The sequence below is a fragment of the Gracilinanus agilis genome, chromosome 2, assembly GCF_016433145.1.
Source record: "Gracilinanus agilis isolate LMUSP501 chromosome 2, AgileGrace, whole genome shotgun sequence".
In the NCBI taxonomy this organism is placed as follows: domain Eukaryota; kingdom Metazoa; phylum Chordata; class Mammalia; order Didelphimorphia; family Didelphidae; genus Gracilinanus; species Gracilinanus agilis.
Genome location: NC_058131.1, coordinates 324466188 through 324489688, shown reverse-complemented (window position 1 = coordinate 324489688; position 23501 = coordinate 324466188). Strand labels below are relative to the sequence as shown.

Genomic DNA, 23501 nt, shown 5'->3' with positions numbered 1-23501 from the left:
GTAATTTATCTTTGTATTTCCTCCAGTGCCCAGCACACAGTAGGAACCCAATAGCTTTAAGTTACACAAATGAGATTTGTGTAACAGGAGTAGGTAAGGCCAGTTTCACTAGCAAACATTTTATAAATAAAAATTTAACCAACAACCCTACACACAGAACCTAAGAAAAAAATACAAAGTGGGGTAGAAAAGCACAACTCTCCAAACATTTCAATATCAAATAAACTGAATAATTTAGGAATGCTATGACATCATATATAGCATCATCATAGACACTACATAAATGCTAGCAATTATTATCATTTGATTTGTAAAAGATTCCATTATGAAAACCATAGAGTGTTTAAAACATAAAGAGGACATTAGAATTTAAAATGCCAGAACCAGAAGGGACCCTTAGAAGATAGAATGTGAGGAAGGGAAAGAAGAAGAAAGGATAGAAGGAAAGAAGAACAGATTTATTAAAAACATACTTTGTACCAGGCACTGTCCTATATTTTTTACAAATATTTTGTTTGTTCCTCTTATAACCCTGGGAAGTAAATATTATTAACTTTATTTTACAGTTGAGGAAACTGAGGCAAACAGAAGTTAAGTGAACTATCCAAAGTCGCATAGCTAATAAGTGTCTAATGTGGGATTTTAACTCAGGTTTTTCTATCTCAAGGCTAGCATTCTATTTACTACATTAACTAGATGCCAGCAAAGGATCTTAGTTATCATTTATTTATTCCACCTTCCTCATATATAAAAAAAAAAAAACATTTTCCATTCACTATGTCTATACTGAAAAGACAATGCATGAGAGAACAGGAATTTGATAACCCTGATTACATGGACAAGTGAACTACATAACTCAAAGTACATGCATGTAGATTGTGGCCTCTGTAGTTCCTGAATAATCCTTTAAGCACTTGAATAATTGAAAATTTTAGCTAACTAGAGTGATTTAGGATACTCTATTTGTGTAAGATAAACAAAAACAAACCAACTAAATGCTAGAGCTTTAAATCCACTGTTTTATAGCGAATGTCCCAATACTTACACATACAGATTTATAATCTCCTATTTTCCTATCTATAGACAACTTTAGACACAGAATAACATTCAGTGACCAAAAAATTATGTTCACTTTAGCTCATTCATTCATGAGTTATACGTATTAAAGCAGTAAAATAAATGGACACATTATTTTAAAACTTTAGAAATAAAGACTGAAAACCAAAAAAGTTTCCAGGCTAAGAAAAGATCAACAACCCATTAAAATGAAGTGGTTTTGTTTTTATCTGTTACTCAAAAATATACTTGAAAAATCATTTTTCCTTCTTAAATTATTATCATGTAATTTACCATAATAAAATTACCTTGAGAAAAATTGTTAACCAAAATGGAACTCTTGTCTACATCCTCACTATCTTGCTTTTGTTCTACAGAATCAAAGGAGGACTTTTCTGACAATTCATAATCTGACAGCACTTGAGTAGCTGGTAGCAAGGATGGTTTATCATCAAGAATTGGAGATACTGAGACATCCTCTGGAGCCCTGGTGTATTAAAAACAAAACAATTAGTGACTAAAAAATAAAATCAATTTTTATCAGGTAATCTCAAATAGAGATCAACATTCGCTTGTAAGCAGATAAATCATATTTTGTAACATGTTTTTTAATTTTTTAATTAATTATGATTAATCACAGTAGGAGAGGCTTTTATTTGTTTTGCTCCCTTATGGGGGATAATGTAGAACGTAATAATAACCCAGTAAGACCGCTACATCACTTATTACTATTCCCATTTTTCACATTAAAGGACCAGCCAAGAAAGGTAAAGAGGAATGCCCACAGCATAGGCCATCGCCATCTCCCCTGTGGATAAGTTCTTTACATCTTTACTTCTTCTCACTACCTTCCTGAAACCACTCTCCAAACTGAAGCTATTCATATTCACTATGGTATCCAAATCAAGCTGGGATGCATTCATTGGCACACATGCAATGTATATCAAAAAAATGCCTTAAATACTCAGGTTTACTATTTGTTTTCCAGAAGTAGACAGTAAAGGAAGGGAATAGTTTAATTAGCTAGAGCAGAGGTTCTTAACCTTTATATATCATGTACTCTTTGGCAGTGTGGTAAAGCCAGAAAGTCCTTCTCAGAATACTATTTTTAAATGGATAAAATATATGGGATTAAAAAGGAAGTAACTTATACTGAAATATAGTTATTAAAAGATTTTTTAAAACAAATTCATGGACTCATGACAAAAAAATGGGTATCCACTGCCCTAGACAGGACAGAGTGTGAATGCAAATTGAAATACGCCATTTTTTATCTCCTCTATGAATTTTTCTCTAGTGTAAGCGATGTGTCTTCTTTTACAACATAATGGGCATGGAAATATGTATTATATAATAACATATATACAACCTGCCTGCCTTATTGGGGATGGATTTCAAAGTATCACAAAGCAAAGATTAAAAAATTGTATTGACATATAATCTGGAAACAAATTATTATAATTTTTTTAAAAAAAACAAATTCAAGGATCTCAGGTTAAGAACCCTTGAGCTAATGAAGGCCTAAATACAGCCTAGAAAATTGGCTAAATATATGCTAAACCCAGGCTAGGGAAAAAAAATATATCTCAACCATATAATCCAATGAGATTTAGAAAAAGAAAACATATTGTGAACATCAGGGGAATTATTATAATAACAAGTCACATTTTTATATATTTTTACAAAACATTTCACACAAACATCCTGTAAGTGCAAAATTATTTTACTCAATTTACAGATAAGGAAACTGAGATTATCCCAAAATCAGTAAGTGACACAGAGAGGGTTTGAATCAAGTTATCCTGATTTAAAGTTCAACATTCTTTCCCCAACATCATTCAGAGATGGAAAAATCAATTTAAGTGGTCACTGCACAAAAGTTGATAAAGAATCTGGAATCAAAACAATTACTCATAGGGAAAAAATCAGAAGTGAATCAAGAGGCCTAGAGATTGGAAAGAAGATAGACAAGTTATGTAGCTTTAAAAAAAATGTTAGTTTAAGTTTCTACTTTATTTCTCATTTTATTTACCAAATGAAGGTTCACCATCAGAAAGAAGCCTGTCAGGAAGCAGGCATATTCCACCTAATGCCACGAAGTTCTATAAAAATACTCCTTTAGGCAAAATAAAGTAATGGGTCTATTGGTTCTATAGAAATCACATTTACATGTAGTAAGCAACACCTATCTGACAGTCAGTAACAGTCTGGACTTTTGAGGAGTTAAAACCCACTAAGGCTCAAATGCTAGTTCTGATTACATTTCCTCTCTTCTAATTTACATCTCTACAATTAGCTGAACAATATTATGGTAGGTTTTCCCAGCATAACAGTGGAATTTTGTAGCAATAACCTTGCTCTTTATAGAAGAACAGTGTAACACTATAACTTGGAAGTGACCTCTATGTTTTTTCCTTTATCTCCTCCTGCCCCCTACTAGACTGAGTTCCATGAAGACAAGGAGCATTCTTATCTCCTCCAGAACACAGCACAGCATTTTGCACACAGAAGGTACTTAATAAATATTTTCTACATTTGAATGTCCTACTGCCCTATTAAGAAATGACATTGCCTAGGACAAGGTAATAAGATACATATACCCATTCATTTAAAAGCTGACACTTAAAATGAACCTTGTGTTTTTGAATGATTTTCTTTAATAAATGCTATAAGCTTACCTTTTGATTAATTCATTATGTTTGCTGACTTCTTTATCAGATGATTTTCCTGTGAAGGAAAAATCCATTAGGTGAAAGAAAAATGTTTCACATAAAAACATTTGTTCTACAATCATTCCCCGTGTGTATATTTTTAAATAAGCTAAACAGCTTGTTTAAAAAATCTTCTTTAAGATCCCAAGTCTTTAATATACATATCTAAGACTCACCAACAAGATGTTGGAAAACAAAACCCATGCAGACAGACCACCTTTATTACCAATTCTTGATTACTCCCTGCAGGGGTAGATGACATTGTTAAATCCATAAAAAATGCATTTCTGGAGCTGGTCTCAAAGTTATATTGTCCAGTCTGTAGAACAAGAAGAGTCTAAACTACAAATGGCATAATTCTGAACTCATCAAACTGAGCATTTTAAGAATTAAAAAGAGCCCTAGTGCTATTGAGGATGCAGGACTGTGACTAGATGGCACCCACACAAAAGAAATTAACAAAATTCAGAAAGGAGAATGTTTCCATACCCATTCTGAAACGGAAACAAAGCCTGAAAAGTTGAATGTACTCTGATAGGAGGTTTTCTTTACCGCTCTGAGTATCGAACAGTAGCATATGAAGCTAGCGGAGAGGGCCCAACCACTGTCTAAGCTGTCCATCACAGTCAATCAAAGAGGATTTGCTGAGAACGTACCAGAATCTAAAGAATTGAAAGGTATCTCAGGTCATCTAGTCTAATCCCTACCCAAAGTTAAGAAACCTCCTTACAAACCTCCTACCCAGCCTTCATCAAGAGAAAATTCCCTACCTTTCTAAGCAGTCTATTCCATTGCTAAAAACCTAAAATTGTTAAGAATATTAAAAAAGTTCCCTTAAACATCTACCAAGTAAGGTTTCAGAGCACACTACTCTACAAGTAAAAATGATCTGCTGTTGGGAGAGCCCTACACTATGGTGTTCCTTTTCAACTTGTCACTCCTCATGAGAAAACTCTGAAGTTAAATTTGACTTGGTTGCATGATTTTCAAAAGAACAATAAGGCCTATACCCACATCTTTGCAATGACCCAATTAGGAGACAAGAGAGAATTTTGCATCGAGTTCAAGTTATATTGGAAGTTGGCAATACTAGGAAACCAACCTATGAATTAATTCTTTTTAAGTGGCTATTGGCCAAAGAAAAACATAAACTTGCCATTTGGAAGAAAACACCAAAGTCTATTTCTATGGTGCTTAGCAAACTTATGTACCATGACTGGTTCAAGTACGTATAATATAGTGGGGTTTTTAAAAGAAGAAGGTCCGATGCTAAACTCTATTCATAGTGGCTCAGGAAGCAAAGCCACTATGTCACAATGAATTTAGTAATTTGGTACCACACTGGTTTATTCCCACTGCTTCTAGTAAAAGGCCTTTGACAGGATTTCATTAATTCAGCAGTAATTATACTCCAATTCTCCACTACAACAATGGTCTTTAAAACAAAGTGACAAAGTATTATTCCAGGAAAGATCATTTCAACTGATGCACAGAATTGTTTTGGTTGAAGCTGCCTGCACACAGGTGATAGGCTACCATCTGTTGGGCTGTTCTAACATGTTAGGATATGAGCCACTAAAGCATTTCTCCAATTACTCAGTTTCTACTTAAACTGCTATAGAGTCAATGCAAGTCATACTAGACAGTCTAAAAAGTTTTTTCTTAAATATCTAAATTATCTGTCTTCATTTAGGACAAGTACAGGATAACATTCCTAACTGGTATCTCTCTTTACCTCTGATCTTTCCTGCCCAATGCTGCCACTTATAAAACTTACAACACCACTTTGACCATGTCAGTCATGATTTTTTTTAAACCCTTACCTTCTGCCTTAGAATTGGTAGTAAGTATCTGTTCCAAGGCTGAAGAGCAATATGGGATAGGCAATACCCAGCCTTGGGGTTAAGTGACTTGTCCAGGGTCATGCAACTAGGAAGTTTCTGAAGCCAGATTTAAACCCAGGTCCTTTTGACTCTAGGCCTGGCACTCTATCCACTGAGCCACCTAGCTGCCCCAGTAGAGAAAAAGAGAGGGAAGGAGAGAAAGAGAGAGGAAGGAAGGAAGGAAGGAAGGAAGGAAGGCAGGAAGGAAGGAAGGAAGGAAGGAAGGAAGGAAGGAAAAGAAAAGAAAAGAAAAGAAAAGAAAAGAAAAGAAAAGAAAAGAAAAGAAAAGAAAAGAAAAGAAAAGAAAAGAAAAGGAAGTCAATTAATTATAGGACAAAATCCAAATTTTCCTCATCTGGAACTCAAGGCCTTCCATCACCTAGTGTACATATTCAGTTTTACACCCAACCTCTTCTCAACCTGAACCTAATATACTCTAGCCAAACTGATTTCATCATTCCAAATATATTATATACATCCCTCCTGCCTGGGATTTTCCCTCTATATATCTGATTTTTCCAACTTCTGAACCTAGTATAAATCCTATTTTCCTCCATGTAACCTTCACTAACCCTTTAGTCTACTCTGAAGAGGAATTCTTCTGAGTTTTTATAAAATTTAATTATCTATATGATTCTATACCCATTAATTTAGCATTTGTTACCTTGTATTATTATTGACAAATATTTTCAGTATTTACTATATGCAAAGAATAGAGCTTTGAGGAATACAAAAGAAATAAAAACAAAGGTCTGCCTACCAAGAACTAATGTAGGGCATATATATTTCCTTCCAAAATCTGATTTGACTAAAACCTAAATGTCACCTGCAATTGGTGTTATTTTTCAATATAACCTATGTCTTTTGTCCTTTCGAGGAAGATATCCCATAAGTGAATCACTAAGGCTGTTGGGAACATAAACTATGCATACATGAAAAAAATACATGGTAACATGTTCAAACACCATGTGAATGGTACAATGTCATAGGTGTTCAGAAGAGGGGAAAGATCACTGGACCAAGGCCTGTGGTCAGAGAAGATAAGGAAAACTTCGTGTAAGAGGTGGCATATGAGCTAGGACAAGTAGTTTTTAGGTGGAGAGGGTAAAAAGAATCTTTTAGGCAAGGAAAATTATGTAAATAAAACCTAGAACAAGGAAAATGAAAGATAGACCAAAAGAAGGGGTGGTCTGATCTGCCTAGAAGAGTGAATTCATGTAATACTAATAAGAATACTTGATATCTGCGTCGCATTTTACAATTTACCAAATGCTTTTTTACATTCTTTAATAGCCAGCATTTATATAATACATTAGGTTTACAAATATTATTTCAATTTATCCACTCAACAATCCTGGGAAGTAGATGTTCTTGTTATCACTATTTTACAGACAAAACTGCCACAGAATGCAGTTCAGTGACTTGGCCAGAGTCATATAATTAGTGTCTAAGGCTAGATTTGAACTCAGGCCTCCCTGACTCTAGGTCCAGTGTTCTATCCATTGTGCCGCTGCCATTTAAACAGAATCAGTAGATGGTGAACAAGGGAAGATCTTGAAAAGAGTTAGGTTGTGACAAGACTGTGCAAGAGGCTCATGAATTCCAGAAGAGTATGGATGATCCTGTGAACAGTGGTGAGCTGTTTAAGATTTGGGGGTAGTTATATTGTTAATTGTAAGCATCATCTCCTGAATTGTAAGCTACTTGAGAAACAATTTCTTACACTTCTGTGGTTGGCACAGCCCACATTAAAGTATCTTGCTCATATTAAGAAATTATGATCTTCTTTTCCCAGTCTTCTCCAACAGACTATCATCCCTTCTCTTTCACTGATCTATATAGTATTTTTCCCATCTCCTGGTTCTTTTCTTTGCTTTCATATACCAACAAGTCTTCCCCATACTTCAAACCTCTCACTAATCATACCGTCTTTGCAAGGCATTGGCTTCTCTCTCTCTTCCCTTTCTCAACTAAAAGAAAGATTCCATGAAAAAGCTCCATACATATAGCAGCACCCACTTCCTCTCATCTCAATCTTCACTACACTCTCTGAAAGCTGACTTCTGGCCTCATTACTCAACTGAAACTGTTCACTCCAAAGATGACCAATGATTGTAACTGGAAACTGTAATGGGCTTTCTGAATTCTCATTCTACTTGACCTCTTAGCAGCATTTGGCCTATGAACCATCCCTTCCCTCCTGGATACCCTCTCTCCTCTCTGGGTTATAGAGACCCAGTTCTCTCCACTCTCCCCTCTTTCTTTTAAAGTCTCACTCCAACTCCTCACAATGTATATGCACACACTCACAAACACACACATATACATACAGGACATCCCAAAAGTCTTGGTGCAATTTTAATGTGTATCCAAATACAAGATAGAAATATACAGATTGACCCAGATCATATATTTACATATATGTGCATATGTTACTTACCTGATGGCATGGAAGCTCTTTAAGGGCAAGGTCTATTTCAATTTTGTCTTTGTATCCCTAGCTCCTATCATAGCACCTAGAATGTAGCTGGTACTTAATAAATGTTTGATAAATGACTTCTAGGAAATTATGAATTAATTAATAATCATTCATTAAATCAGAAGGTACCAAGTATAAAAGATATAAATTCAATAGTCTCTACCCTCAAGAAGGTCAATTCTATTGGGGAGACAAGATATATATAAGAGAGGAGGGATAGAAGAAGTTTATCAGGACTCTCCTGATTCACTAATTTTCTGTTAGCCCAGTCCATAAAATCAAAGAAGAAAAAGGGCGGATAAAAGAAAAAAAAATAAGGTGTCATACTCTTAAATGACATGCAAATATAAATTTATATTCTATTACCCTTTTACAAAGTATTCTTTGATCCAAATGATGGAATTGGGCAGCAAATTGTTAATGGCTGGCCAAGGATCTGCACCATTAGTGGCCCTTAAAAAAATTTTTTTTAATTTAAAAAAGGCTAGAAGTTTCTGCCCATAAGAGGGAATTTTTGCTTTCTTGTGGAGTAAGGAGATTTCTCTTTCTTTGTAGCAGAACTACTTGACCAATAGGAGACAGTACACCTCATAGTCAAGTATCAGGAAACAGCTTTGAAAAATGTGACCTCTGTGAGTCAAGAAGATAACAAGACCTAGCCATCAAGAGTTAACCATTAGAAGACAAACAAAAGAAAGAAATGAGCCTAGAAAGCCAAGATGAGAAATTTGCCCAGCAGAGACACTGCATCTAAGGAGAAGAGCATAAGGAAACTATGAGAAGAAAAATGTTATTCAATCCATACAGTGCTGGAGGTATGTGATGCCTTGGACCAATATGTTCCCTAAGTGTGTGTTTTTGTGCTAATACCACTCTTCTTACTTATACCATGTATGGTTGGGAGAATATGTTTACAGATGGAATGTTTTGTTACTATTGTTTTCATGATGTTATCTTAGTAAATGTTTTCACTTTCAGATAATTGTGTTTCTTTAATATTAAAGGTAAGTGCATGAGTGGGGGCTTGTGCACTTAATTTTAAGAGTACAGAACCAAACAAACAGAATACCTTAAACCTGAGTATGGTCATTCAAAGGAATCCAACTTGTGGGTCTAAGTTAGAGGGTAGCCCCAGAAGAAGTACTAATTACATAAACAAATATATACAAAATAAACAAAAGGCAATTTCAAGATTCAGGCAGTCATCAATGAAGAGATCAGAAAAAACTACAGAAAATAGGATTTAGGATCTCTATGGGTTCTTATAAGCGGGAATCTTGAGATATGTCTGTGACTGAAGTCAGTGGACCTTTTTTTATCCCATATCCCATCTCAATGGGCTTGAGTCCATAATAAGGGAGGAGGCAAAAGAAAAGGTACAGAATAGTAAGAAGAAAAAGTTATAATCCTGGAATAGTCCAGGTCTGAGTCATTTTAGTATTACACTAAAAATTCTCCCATTAAATTCTTACTCCAATGCCACATAATGACATAAATAGAAGTGGCTCTAGATCCTCAAAGGCTCTGTCAATAGAGAGGCAGGTTTCACAACAAACTGGAGAGGCCTTGAAGATGCATCATATGCCTGTTCTCTAAAAAAGAGCCTAGATAAACTGAAAGGATAATGATCAAGTTGGCCAAAGGAAGGAGATAGTATAATACAACTGAGAAAACATGAGATTCCAAGTCCCCAGGGCATAGGTTTAATTTCTAGCTCTGCTACTCACGCCTTGGGTGATCTTGAGTAACTTTGGTTTATCCTCAATCCTTCATCTATAAAATAAGAAAATTAAACTAGATGGCCTCTGAGGTCCCTTCTAGCCCCAAATCTTTAGCTATAACCATGAATTCTGTGATTTTTTGGCAACAGCAACTCTCAGAGACCCTCTATGATAAATCTGAAACAGGTTGCAATCTATGTCTATGAAGTGTCATACTGATGAAACTGGTGATCCTACAAATCAAAGAATGATGGCGATAGAGGCTGCAATTCTCACCATTGGGTTACAGCAGGATAAGAAAAGGAATGGGAAAAATATTTCATGTATCTCCACCCTGCCAAAAATGTATCCAAAAAGACAAGCTGAAAAGTAAACAGAAACTTTTATAGTCATTTACATTTACCTGAACTATTCACAAGCTACATTTATATTCTGAGTAAAATGAGATTCTAAAAAGCCTGGAAAAAAAAAATAAGTCTTAAGCATCCACAGACTATAAAATGTCAGAGCCAGAAAGTACTTCTGAGAGTCATTAAGTCCAAGTCTATCATTTTATTAAAGAACTGAGCCCCAAAGAGAAGAAGCAATTTACCTACGATCACAGAGTGAGTAAAAATCAGAGCCAGGCCTGGAATCTTGGTCTCCCAGTTCTTGCTTCAGTAGTCTTTCCAACTATCTAAAGCCAGGTCACTTCGACTTCAAACTTATTCTAACTATACATTGTTTACAATGGAAGTTCTGTTGAACCAGCTGTCTAAGGGGCTCTTAGAGCAGAGTGTAATGAATAGCTCACAGATATGGCCAGTGGCATAGTCACTACAAAGAGAAAAGTAGCTATATGATAGTTTCCAAACAACAGGACCCAATCTGCCATGAGGCAACAATTGTTGGCTGTCTTCCTAAATGAAAATGGTGCAAAATGAGTCCTGCTGTGATCCACATCAGGTCAGAATAGGGGAAGGGAAAAGCCAATTTGTTCCACATCCACTCTCCCTCCCAGGACATATACCATTCAGAAAGTCTCACTTGAAATATTTATGCATTTTAGACAGTAAACAATGCAAATATTACCACTTACCACTAAGAAACATCTTTTCCAATTTCTCAAGTAACTGAATGCTTTGATTCAGCTGCTCCCGGAAGCCTTCAGCTACATAGTAATCAACATCACTGGCCTGCAGCAACTCCTCAAAAGCTTTAATAAGGTTGGTCATATGTTGACGATAAATGACACAGATGCTGTGGCTGTCTTTAATCTGCTGCCGTTGAGATGAGAGTTCCCTGGCTTGGGACTGAACTAATGAATCGTATCTGGTAAAAAGGGGGGAAAAATCTGGTATCATTTTCAAATTGAATTTTTTGACCTTAATACTAATTGAAAATATGATCGAGCACATTTTTCAAAAGCCTGAAGCTGTACAAATATATACTTTTTTTTAAAAGCATCTATACAAGGTCATTTTTTTCTATTTCAAAATAGCTAACAAATGCTGGAAAAAGGGACTTCATGCAATATTTTTCAACTTCACAGAGTATCTTATTAAAAGAAAGATTATTAGAAGGAAAGACAGTCTATCCCATATACTTTTTTTAACCATTGTCTTCTATCTTAGAATTGATACTGAGTATTGGTCCTATGAGAGAAAAACAGTAAGGGCTAGGCAATTGGGGTTAAGTGACTTGCCCAGGGTCACACAGCTAGGCACCACATACTTATCAAAAGAGTGGTTCTAAGTTTTACTGTCTAGTCCTCCTAGAATTAGAACCTAATCCATAAATTTCAGTGAAAATTATAGAAATAAAAGGGAAAAAAAGCAGTGTTCTTAGCCCTGTACTTGTAAGCAGGCATAGAAAAGTAAGAAGCTTCACTTTCCCCCCATTCAGCACTAGCAATACAGGGAGCAGAGAAGGATGCATATGCTAAAGCCTACTGGACAAAAGGATAAAGGATCATTATTTCAATCTTACAGATAAAGCAACAGAGGTCTGCCCGGAGTTCACATTGCCTTTCTCCTGCACTATTCATATTTCTATTTGGTATTATGGCCATTTGTGTTCATACTTTCTCCTTCCTACTAGAACGTAAACTCCTTGAAAGCTGGAATCGTATCACTGCTATATTCCCAATACAAAGTTATACAGATGGTGGCATTAAAGTCTGTTTTCCATAAAACTGAAAATGAAGAATCTCAAATACAGAACAACTTCATGTGTACTACATGTAAGCAATGAATTTGAATGCTTCTTTGTGCCACATGTCATCTTTCCACACAAGTGACACTGGGAACAAGTAAGAGTGGAGTATCTGAAACAATTCAACATATACATAAACAGGAGGAAAAGCTATTTTTCTGAAAGCTGCAATCTGAGCATTTGGGAAATCATAGAAAATCCAATTCTGCCTCTATCAACGTAATAATAGGTTATCACAAATTAGTGATGGGCAAAGAAAGGTCAGCTTTACAAACAATCCTATTCCCTGTGTATCAAAATAAACAAAACCGAATATGCCTATGCCCTCAAAATATCTGTGAAGAAAAACTGCTCTACTCTTAACTTGATCTAACATTCTAGAATGACCTTGAAGCATACATCTGAAAAATGCTTATATTCATCTCCTGGCTATTACTTGAGCTGCCCCAGAAATGCTAAGGCCAATAACAATACCTTGGAGTAAGCATCACAGGTGTATAAAGGTTAGATAATTCACACAATAGTAGGTCCACAATTTTTATGCTCCAGTCACCAAAAGAGGCCTTGAATAAGACAAAGTTCTAGGAAAATCTCTCCCACAAACTTTTTTTTTAGAGACCTTACTAATAATCATTGTTTAAAAGTACTTTATATTCTGCCCATTTGGTCTAAAACACCCATTCTTTCCTTCCTCAACATTTTTTAGGGCTCAACTCAAGTGCCACTTCTTATAGAAACTATTCTAATTCCTATAGTTGTCAGTGCCCTTTCCCTTTTCACATGATCCTGTACTGCTTCTCTGGGTACCTATTGCATTGTATCATAAATACAATATAAACACTTTGAAGATAGGGACTGGTCTTCATTTTTTTATCTGAACAACAGTGCTTCAAATATAGTAGGGGTTTAATATTTAGTGAATTGCTAAATAGAATTCAGCAGCTTTCTCTGGTATGGAACCATAATAGAAGTAAGTTAAGTCAACTTTTCAACTTCTCAAGGAATGAGTGCCAACTCATGGTTTGAGGGGGTAAATGCAGGTTTTTACTGGTATAACACTTGGGGTGTGGAAAATTCTTTTCAAAATTCTGCTCTATAAATGCCATACTCAAATGTCACGTTCTCTACAAAAGCCTTTCCTGAAGGAGAACTGTCTTCAAGTATTTGTAGAGCTACCACAAAAAAAAAAAAAAAAAAAAAAGGATTCATCTTTTTTCTGTTTTATCCCAGAGGGCAGAACTTGGATGAATGAGTAAAAGTTGCAGAGAATCAAATTTAAGCTTGAAATAAAGAACATTTCCTAATGCCTACAGCTATCCAAAAGTAAAATAACCTACCTCAGGAAACAGTGCATTCCTCCTCAATTAGTGTCTTCAAGAAATGGCTAGATGACCACTTTGGAGTTAAAATGTAGAGGAAATTTTTGTTCATGCCTGAGTTGATAGCTTCTCAAATCTCTAGCAACTATGATCCTAAGAGATAGTCAAATCTAAAATTCCTAGAACCCCACCACAGTAGTGTCAGTCCATCTGTTCATACAATAGTTTCCCTATAGAACTAACTTCCTGCTAACATTCCTTTGTCTCCCTCTGTATTTTCTCAGAATCTGGTAATAATGTTAGGTGGGGTGTATTTGCAGTGTACAGTTAGCAGAAATGTACTCTAATGAAAAGCGAGCCCTGGCTACCCATTCTAGAACTTACCTCGTAGGGGATGATTCTCTGAGTTTGTTTTGAAGAGTAAGTATTTCCTCAAGAAGGTTCATATTCACAGTCTGTTCTCTCTTTAATTCAGATTTCTGCTTCTCCAGCCTTTGCTTTAGGTCTTCCACTATTCCATCAGCCAACTCTGAAGTCAATGGATGAAGGATTTTGGTGTGTTTTACATAGTGAACTTGATGTAAACTAGAGAATGTGTTCACGTCTTCTTCATTAGTGTCCCCCTTTGATATAGTCTGTCCTTCCTGCGCCCCTTCAGTACCACACATGACTGTGATAATAGCTTTACTGCACTGAGACTGTTGAGAAGCTTGCAACTGAAATTTGAATTTCTGGTATCCTTCAAGTTCAGCTTTCAAATCTCTAATTCGTTGTTTTAAATGTTCAGTATCATCCACATGTTCAAATTCATCAGAAAGATCTGTACCGTTCACACTTACTTTAAGAGAAAGATTCTTAGAACTTGAAGAAGATGCAGTTGAAGTTTCATCTACAAAATCTTCGCAATGACTTTCTTTGTTTGAGGGCAAGATGTCAAGGTTGTTAAGCTGAAGAGGTTCAAGTTCTGAAAATTAAATGCTTTTACATTAGTATCTGTTGTTTTCAGAATCACTAGAATGAGCAGGATCTTGATATAGCATCTATTTTAACACATTTTTCTTTCCTTCAGGACAAGATTTTATCCAGTTTCCCAGAGACATAAGAATAGTCCTAGAAGGAGATCCTACCATGATCCTCAGTATGTAGTTCTAGAATGTGACCACTATCAACAAGCACTTCCTTAGAGGTAATTTAAATATCAGATCTGTTTGCATGTGCTTGGGCTAGCTTCAAGAATTTCTAAAAGACCATCCACATAGTCAATACACTACCCACAAAGTAACATCTATATAGCATTTGACAGTTTACAAAGCATTTTCACATACATTATCCCAGAACCAGGAAAGACTCATCAAAAGTAGACTTGGCTTATCAAATCAGAAAACGAAACCTTAAATCCTGGTGCTATTTATTGGCTAAAAGACTAAAAAGAAGAGATCACTTTTCTTAAACTCAGTTTCTTCATCTTTAAGATGTGACTTGCACTGCTAGCACTATATATCTCATAGGGTTGTTGTGAAAAAAAAACACTCTGCAAACTACAAAATTACAGAAATGAGAACTATTGTTATTGTGGTAGTTAATAATACTGCTAAGCCCCTGGGGCAGGGGGAGACATGGATATTGCTCTCATTTTATAGATAAAGAAACTGAGGCAAAAAATGAAGCAATTTACATTATATGTTTAAATTACCAGGGAAATAAAAAACAAATAGACTATATTAATAGAATGGGCTAAATAATCATCTATTTTTTATCTAAGTGCTCACCTTTGCCTAAATAAGGATAAACTGTGTGATAAAATGGCTAAGTGTATATATGTATATATACTATGTGTGCATCTATCTAAATATAGGCACACAACTATATATTTACATACGACTTCTTTTTTATTTTATTATCATTATTATTAACATCACGACAATATGGCATAGTGCACAGAGACCCAGATTTGGAATCAGGAAGACATGGGTTCTAGCATAATACCTGGCACATGGCAGTTAGGTGAAGAGGAGGAACAGAGGAAAGGAAGAAGGGAAGGAAGACTATAGCACCAGTTCTCTTTCATTCACTTAGCTGAAAATTGAATGAATGCAATGGAGAATTTTATTTCAGGAAGAAAAGATTTTAAAGAACACTTAGACCCACTGCCCAGTTTTGCAACAGAAGAAATGGAAACCCTGAGAAGTGAGGTGGCATGGCCAAAGTTCCATAGTAGTAGATATTTTGATATAGTGCCCACCTAGGAGATGAATTTATGTGCACTTTGGTTTAGGTGGTTAATATACTTCAAGTAAGAAGGGATAAAATATATAAAGGTCATTTTGCTAACTGCAATCAGGACAAATGAAGCAAAAAGCCTAGCATTCTTACCCCTGATTACATTACTGTAAAACCCAAAATCAGATTCTCTCATTTTAGTAAGTAGCTGTCACATGAAGCAAGGAAAGCAATTATAATTATAAATCTTGGGGTTGAGACAGACAGGTGGCACAGTGGACAGTGCCAGGCCTGGAGTCAGGAGGACCTGGTTCAAATCTGGCCTCAGACATTTCCTAGCAGTATGACTCTAGGCAAGTCACTTAACCCCATTTGCCTTGCCTTTGCCCTTCTGTCTTAAGAAGTGCTACTTAAGACAGAAAAGGTTCTTTAAAAAAATCTTAGGGTTTGAAGAGACTTCAGAGATCACATAAATCCAAACTGCTTATTTTATAGAAGAGAAAATTCAAACTTAAGAAGTGATATGTCCAAGGACACATGGCTAGTAAAATACCAGGCTTTAAACTTGAACCCAAGTTACCAAATTCCCAAGAGAGGACTCTTTTCATTCATTCAAACAGTATTACTAAGCATCTACTAAGTGCCTGATAATATTCTAAGTGTTTCAGATAGATAAAAGGCCAAAAACAAAACAATACCTAACCTCAAGAGGCAAGTATTCTAGCAGGAGAAACAAAGGTACATATATAAGTGCAAAATATAATTTTATCATTTCAGGGGAAACAAAATAGTATTCTTGTAGGAATGAACATTTAAGCTGAACTTCGAAAGAAATCTGGAATTCGCCACAGCCGAAGTGAGGAGGGAAAGGAAGTGCAATAAATATAAGCAAGAGAGACAGTCAGACATGGAGAGAGAAGATGGAATGTCATGTGTGAGGTATAGCAAACAGGCCAGTTTGTCTGGAATATGAGAGTGCATAAAAGGGAATAACTTACAATAAGCCTGGAAATATATGCTGAAGCCAGGTTGTGAAGGACTTTAAAAGTCAAACAGAGATGTTTGTGTTCAAAACCAGAAGCAAGAAGGGCCCCTTTTGAACAAAAGTATAGCATGGTGAGATCCAAGCTTCAGGAATAACAATAATAAGCATTTCTTTACTACTTTTAGATTTACAAAGTGCTTTATAATCTCACTTATTTTATCTTCACAACAACCTTTGGGAGATAGATGCTATAATTATTCCCATTTTACAAATGAGGAAACAGAAGCAGAGGTTAAATGATTTTCCCAGAGTCATGCAGCTAGTAAGTATGTAAGGTCACATTTGAACTCAGCTTTTCCAGACTTTACATTTAGTGTTCTATCCACTGTACCACCTAGCTTGTAGCTGGGTAGAGGATGAACTGAAGAAGAAAAATCCTTGATCCTTGATCTTCTTAAAGAGAATTGGGAAACTAAATAGTCTATAGAGGTAATGAGGGCCCAAGGCACCCAATAATGGTGCCTCCATAGAAATAAATAGATGAGACATATTATAGAAGAATACCTGACAAGACTTGAAACAGAATGGGGATGAGGGATGAGGGAGAATGAAAAGTTGAGGATAACTCCAAAATTTTGAAGCTAAGTAACTAGAACAGGGATGCCATTAAAGGGAAGAGCTGCAGAAGGGAGAGAGTGGAAATTAATTCTGCTTGAATCTGAGATGGCTATAGGATATACCAATGGAAATGTCCAAAAAGTACTGGTAAACTGGATTGGAGCTAGATATCCAGAACTGAGATTTATCTGCAGGAAGTAATAACTGAATGCCTGGGGGCTGATGAGGTTCAAGAGAAGGTAGAAGAAGACAGCCATAGGGCACACACACAAACAAGATATAGGACAACATGTATGATGCTTCAGCAAAGGGAGTGGTGGCTAACAGATACCAGGAGAAATGGGAGGGCAAAATTATGAAAACAGAGGAAAGAGGTTACAGCAGGAAGAGGTCAAGAATGCTACAGAGAGGTCAAGAAGGACAAGGATTAAAAAAAAAGGCCATTGGATTTGGTAGGTACCAGGTTATTACTACCCACTGCAACCTGTGCAACCCTTTGACGGGAGAGGCTTTTTGTAGCTGACTCGCAACAAGCCATGGTTTCTGTGAGTCATTCAACTGAAGAGAAGAAACTGTCACACTTCACTTGTTTATAAAAATATAGCCACATTCTACAAGGCTGCTCAGACCAACATCCTACAATAGTACACTGGCTCATATGACAAAGTTGTAAATTTGTGGTAAATTCCACCACAATATAATTCAGTCGATTGATCATTTATATAGAACTAAATGGCCTCTGTAATTCTGTTTCCATGAAACCAATTAATGGTATGAAAGAAGATTATTCCCGTATTAATTTTGGTAAGATTTTGTCTGTATTTACAGGACCACAGATAGAAAGTATGGTAAAAAGTACAGGGTAGCTAGGTGGTATGGTGGCTAGAGTCAGGAAAACTTATCTACCTGAGTTCAAATCTGACCTCAGACACTAGCTTTGTGACTCTGGGTAAATCACTTAACCCCGTTTACTTCAGTTTTCTCATCTGTAAAAATGAGCTGGAGAAGGAAATGATAAACCATTTTAGTATCTTTGGCAAGAAAATCCCAAATGGGATTATGAAGAATCAGACAGGACTGAAACAACTGAACAACAACAGCAACAACAAAAGTAAAAATCATCTGGTCTACTCAGATCCTTCCACAAAAGAGAAAACTGAAGTCCAGGGAAGATGTCACAGGGCAAGAACTTGAACCAAGGCCAATACTCTTGACACCACAATTCTTCTCATAGCAGCAAATAATGTAGAGGCCCAAAAATAGTAGGTAATTCCATAGCCCTTTATTCAATAATTATGAAGGGAAAAGAACTGTAAAATAAAGCATGATTCAGAAACAGTTATGTATCCCTAAGAGGTAACACTTACCTGATGTTTTGTCTTTAGTCACACAGAAATAAAGCTGCATACATTTGTATTTATATGTATTTGTGTATATGCATTACATGCTTGTGTATATGTAGGTACATGCTTGTGCACATGGATATCTAGGCATTTATTTGGAACCTTCTGCTTCATGATACAGTAAACATTTATTCAGTATTCTATAAGCAAGAAGCAAGAAGTCATTAAGTCTTCTTGCAAATACCAATAAAGTATGTGAAATCACATGCTGTCCTTTTATCAGCATCATTTACAATCATTTACATTCTTAGCAATGCTTCAGTTAAGTTTAAACCCTGTCAAATGCCTTCCCACAATTCAGATAAAGGACCAATTTCATTTTCTGGCTTCCCCTTCCAAACCCAGGCCTCCATAGAAGCTTCTCCTGGGGAACACTGAATTTCCTAAATCAAAAAGAAGCCCCAACAAAGTTTTTTGGCATAAGGAATATAACATCCAACCCATTTATATAAGGATCTGTGTTTAAAAATTCTTGTGATAGGGGCAGCTGGGTAGCTCAGTGGAGTGAGAGTCAGGCCTAGAGACAGGAGGTCCTAGGTTCAAACCCGGCCACAGCCACTTCCCAGCTGTGTGACCCTTGGCAAGTCACTTGACCCCCATTGCCCACCCTTACCAACCTTCCACCTATGAGACAATACACCGAAGTACAAGGGTTTAAAAAAAAAAAATTCTTGTGATACTCCTGAAAATGGATCTCTCTGGAAACTAACATGGGATTTCTGGGGACAACTGTTTCTTACTAACTGAAGTATGCCCTAGTTAAAATTAGATCGCAAAGGATAATTATTCTTTAAAAAAAGGAATCACAAAAATATTACGGCTAAAAGGGAATTTATTATATCAAAAAGTATACTCCCTCCTCTTTTTTTAAGCCGCCAATATATGTAGAGCCCAGGCAGAAATAATTTAAAAGACTTGGAATATTAGACATCATCTAGCCCAATCACCACCCCCCAATTAAAGAAAGGGAAACTGAGGTCCAGAAAAAGTGAAAGACTTAGAGGTATAAAGGCCATTAATGATGATCACCTAATGACAGAATGGTAAAGCTGAAAGGCTCATGAAAATTATAAGTCAACGTCTCTAGCATTTTACAAATACAGAAACTGAGGCTCAGCAAAGGGGATAAAACTAAGATTTCATAAGTCCCAATTTCAGGTTCAATCTTTATACAATTCTGTCCTCTTCATCACTTTTACAGACTGCTCTAAGCAATGTTCAAACTAAAACTACAACACTGCCATTCTCATTTTCTAATCACAAACTACCTGGACTCTTTCTCTGATCCTCCTCCTCCTCCTCCTCCTCCACCTCCTCCTCCTCCTCTTTTTCCTCCTTCCCACCGGCATCACCTTCAGGATCCTTTAATTCCACCTCGCTCTCCTGGCAAACTGCTTTCGATGAGGGCTCAGCTAGAGAAATCCACAAAATGAAAAAATAAAACCACAAAACTGAAACCAAGCCAAGCAATGGAAAAGAACACAAAGATACAATGGGGAAAAATGAAAACACTGGGGATGCAAGATGCAATTTATAAGACAAAATTAATCTACAGAACTGCCATAACAAAAAATAAAAAGCATAAATATAACTTCAGCTTGTCTCCAATGGTTTAAGTCCTTGCTTTTGAAAAAGAAGCAGGTAGAAATTAATTCTACAGGGTCAAGGCCACTGTTCCTATAAGAAGAGAAATCTTCTAAGTGGATTTCTTGACTTGAGATCCACATAACTAGCTCTTTCCTCTGGGTCACGTAGTCTCTCAAAATCAAGAAGGGCCAGTTTCATGGCCAAAGGGCCAAAACCCCCAGTGGGCACCTGATGTCACTAAGTGGATGTCTAAAAGGCAGAGGAGGCACCATAGATTTTCATTGGCTCTGTTCTCCTCAGGTAGACTCTAGTATGCTTCTGGGGATTGAGCAGAATACCAGGACAGTTCAACCCTAGAGACCACACTTCAGTCCATACTGAACTATAAGTTCTTGGAGTCCACAAGGACTTCCAGCTGGAAGTGGACTAGACCCAAGTCCGATTTAGCTTCCAGAGTTATTCAGTTCCCCACCAAAAGGCATCTATTTTAATGACCTCGGTTTCATTGCTAGTGTAACCCTAAACCAATTCCACCCTTTATAGAATTCCAAAGGAAATTAAAATAATAGATTTTGTTTTCCCTTAGCAAATGCTTTTCTGTACCATGTGAGAAGCAAGAATCAAGATTAATCACTGCAATTCATGGAATTTATAAGTGAACTTATTATAATTCTAAACAACACGGCTGACATTTCAAGCAGTTCTATCAGTTATTTGCCTAGCTTTCTAAAACGCATTTTTCTTTTTCATTTTACCATTCAGCAAGAGTTTGTCTTGCACTGGCCTCTCTTCAATCAGAGCTTCAGTCAAAGATAACTTTTGTTGAAGATGTTTGTTTCGAATTTTACATTCCTTGAGTTCTCCATGCAGCTCAGCTACCTGGTTCTGTAGATAAAGCACTGTCTCCTGGGGAGCAGAGTTTAAGTTTATACTTCCTAATGATCTAGATGGTTTTAATGGAATGGGTAAACGGGATTTCTTAGTGCTCTAAAAAAAAACAAAAAACACATTGTAAAATTTTACACATACTTGTTAAAAGCACTTCCTTTTGTCAGTCAACATTTATGAAACAACCATTGTATACCCAGTACTATTCTAATTAGGTATTATGAGGCACTATTAAGCAAAGAGAAGACAGAATCTCTGCTTTCATGGAATTTATTCTCTAATGAGGAAAAGAAGTTATATAAGATGCATACTTCACTTATTAGAAGGTTACCTCCCTGGCAACATCAACTATTTAGGATCCAGCAGTATATAGTGTGGGCCTCTGAACAATCAAGAGAGATATCACAAAATTAATATACCAAAACTCTGACATTGTGTTCACAGACCCTCACTAAAGTTCTATTACTCTCATTACTAATATTATTAAGTCTTAAGGCTTGATAAATAGCAGTTTAATATGACTAATATAAGTATTATTACCAATAGTAGCATATTGCTTTAATATTAATAACAGTTAACATTTATAAAGCTTTAAGATTTACAAAGTATTTTACATGTATTATTTCATTTGACCTTCACAGTCACTCCTAGATAGGTGCCATAGCGTTATTATCACCCTCATTTTGCAGCTGAGGAAACTAAAGTTCAAGAGAGGTAAAGTAAGAAGCAGGGTTCAAATTCAGATCTTTGCTAACTTCCAGTCCAGCACCCTTTCTATCAAACAGTGCTGCCTACACACAGTTCTGATAGCTTTGCCAGGAAATAGAGATTAGAAGAAGCAAGGCAGAAAGCAGGTAGCTACAAGAAGCAAGGATACTGACAGCAGAGAGACCTGAGAGCTGACACTAAAGAATAAGACAGAGACTAAGAAAACAAACATAAGAACTCACAAATCATAAGGGGCCAATAAGCACAAAGACCAACAAATTCAAGCATGACCATATTACAGCATAGTAATTATAATGAAGACACTGAAATGGAAGGCAGTCAAAGCTCTCCTGATTTTCCCTACTAACTAACTGCTTAGGCCAGTGATGGCAAACCTTTTAGGGGCATTAGAGACCAAGTGCCCAAACTGCAACCCTCATACCACCTGTGAGTCCCTTGCCTTACCCCAGACAGGGGAGGGAGGAAATGTCAGCTGCTGGGCAGAGGGGCAGGTGATGTGAGAAATGTCCTCAGGCATGGTTGAGAGGGGGAAGGAAGCAGCCCCTCCCCAACCCGCCCAGCACACTCTGGTATGCATACCATTGGTTTGCCAACATGGGCTTAGGTTAATCCCTGCAATTATTTTCACTGGTGGTCCAGGTGGCCAAAGAATGCCAACACTTCCCCCTGGAGGGTCCAGAACCCACATTCCCAATAGATGGCTCTACCTTATGGCAAAATCACCTTAGGCCCATATACAATTGTATAAGATCTGTATGGCTTCTGAATTTTTATCTAGAAAATTTGATTGAAATAAAGTCAAGAGTAGTCTGAATTCCTATTAGTAACCAGTGATATAAATTATCCTAAACTATATATCTTGGAGGGAAATACAATACTCTTAGTAATCCATTTGTTGGGGCAAAGTTATATAATATATAAAATAGGGTTAAGAACTACCTTTCCTAACACACAGGTGTGAAACCCAGGTATATGCAGACTATATAAATGAGAATGGATATTTGGAACACCAGCCAAAATTACACAGATGTTCCTCTCAGTTGTCATTAATATCATAGCAATGTTTTTTTATTGTCTACTCAGATATCTTTAGAAAATCCTTTTCCAGAAATTATAGTTTTTGGTGCATAATTTAAAACAATCAAAAGCAATTGTGCTAATGATATAGCTAATGCTTTTTAGTATGGACAAAAGCGGTAATTTGGTAGTCAGAAAATAAACTTAATTCTGTATTTCTATATTATGAAGCACTGTTACAGTTCATTTTTCCAATCTAAAACAGCCATCAGAGACAGAATAGGAAAAGTCATCCGTAAAGCACCATACTTGAAAATAAGTCTTCTTGTAAATCATGAAAAGTCTTGAAAGACTTCCATAATTCACTGATTTTTTTTCCCTAAAATATACGGAAAATTTCAAGATGAAAAGTTTATGACACTAAACTAAAAGGGGACATTCAAGAACTTTCTACAGGGCTATGTTCTTTCTTTGCTATTCAAAGATTAATGAAAAAAGGTCTTGGATAAAAGTCTCTTGTTGATACAGCATAGATCATCAGAACTGGAAGAGTCCTTAGATCATGCATACTAGGGCTGAGAGGGGCCTTGATTTAAAAAAAGAGAGACACCTTGGATTTCTCTAATACTTAAGTTTTATAAAACCACAGTGTCCTCAAAACTCTACTAGTAATATGAATACGATTTCCTCTT

The 23501-nt window shown here is 36.3% G+C and overlaps 1 protein-coding gene across 1 annotated transcript in view; it reads right to left on the bottom strand.

Moving 5' to 3' along the window:
- Positions 1-23501, bottom strand: part of CDK5RAP2 (CDK5 regulatory subunit associated protein 2) — a 174401-nt gene that overhangs the window by 29064 nt on the left and 121836 nt on the right. Inside the window, exons 22-27 of the mRNA XM_044664271.1 lie at positions 20931-21162; positions 19857-20000; positions 13747-14326; positions 10929-11161; positions 3735-3783; positions 1365-1543 (exon numbers count right to left, since the gene is read on the bottom strand). Coding sequence (XP_044520206.1) covers positions 1365-1543; positions 3735-3783; positions 10929-11161; positions 13747-14326; positions 19857-20000; positions 20931-21162 — 1417 coding nt within the window. The remainder of the gene's footprint in view (positions 1-1364; positions 1544-3734; positions 3784-10928; positions 11162-13746; positions 14327-19856; positions 20001-20930; positions 21163-23501) is intronic.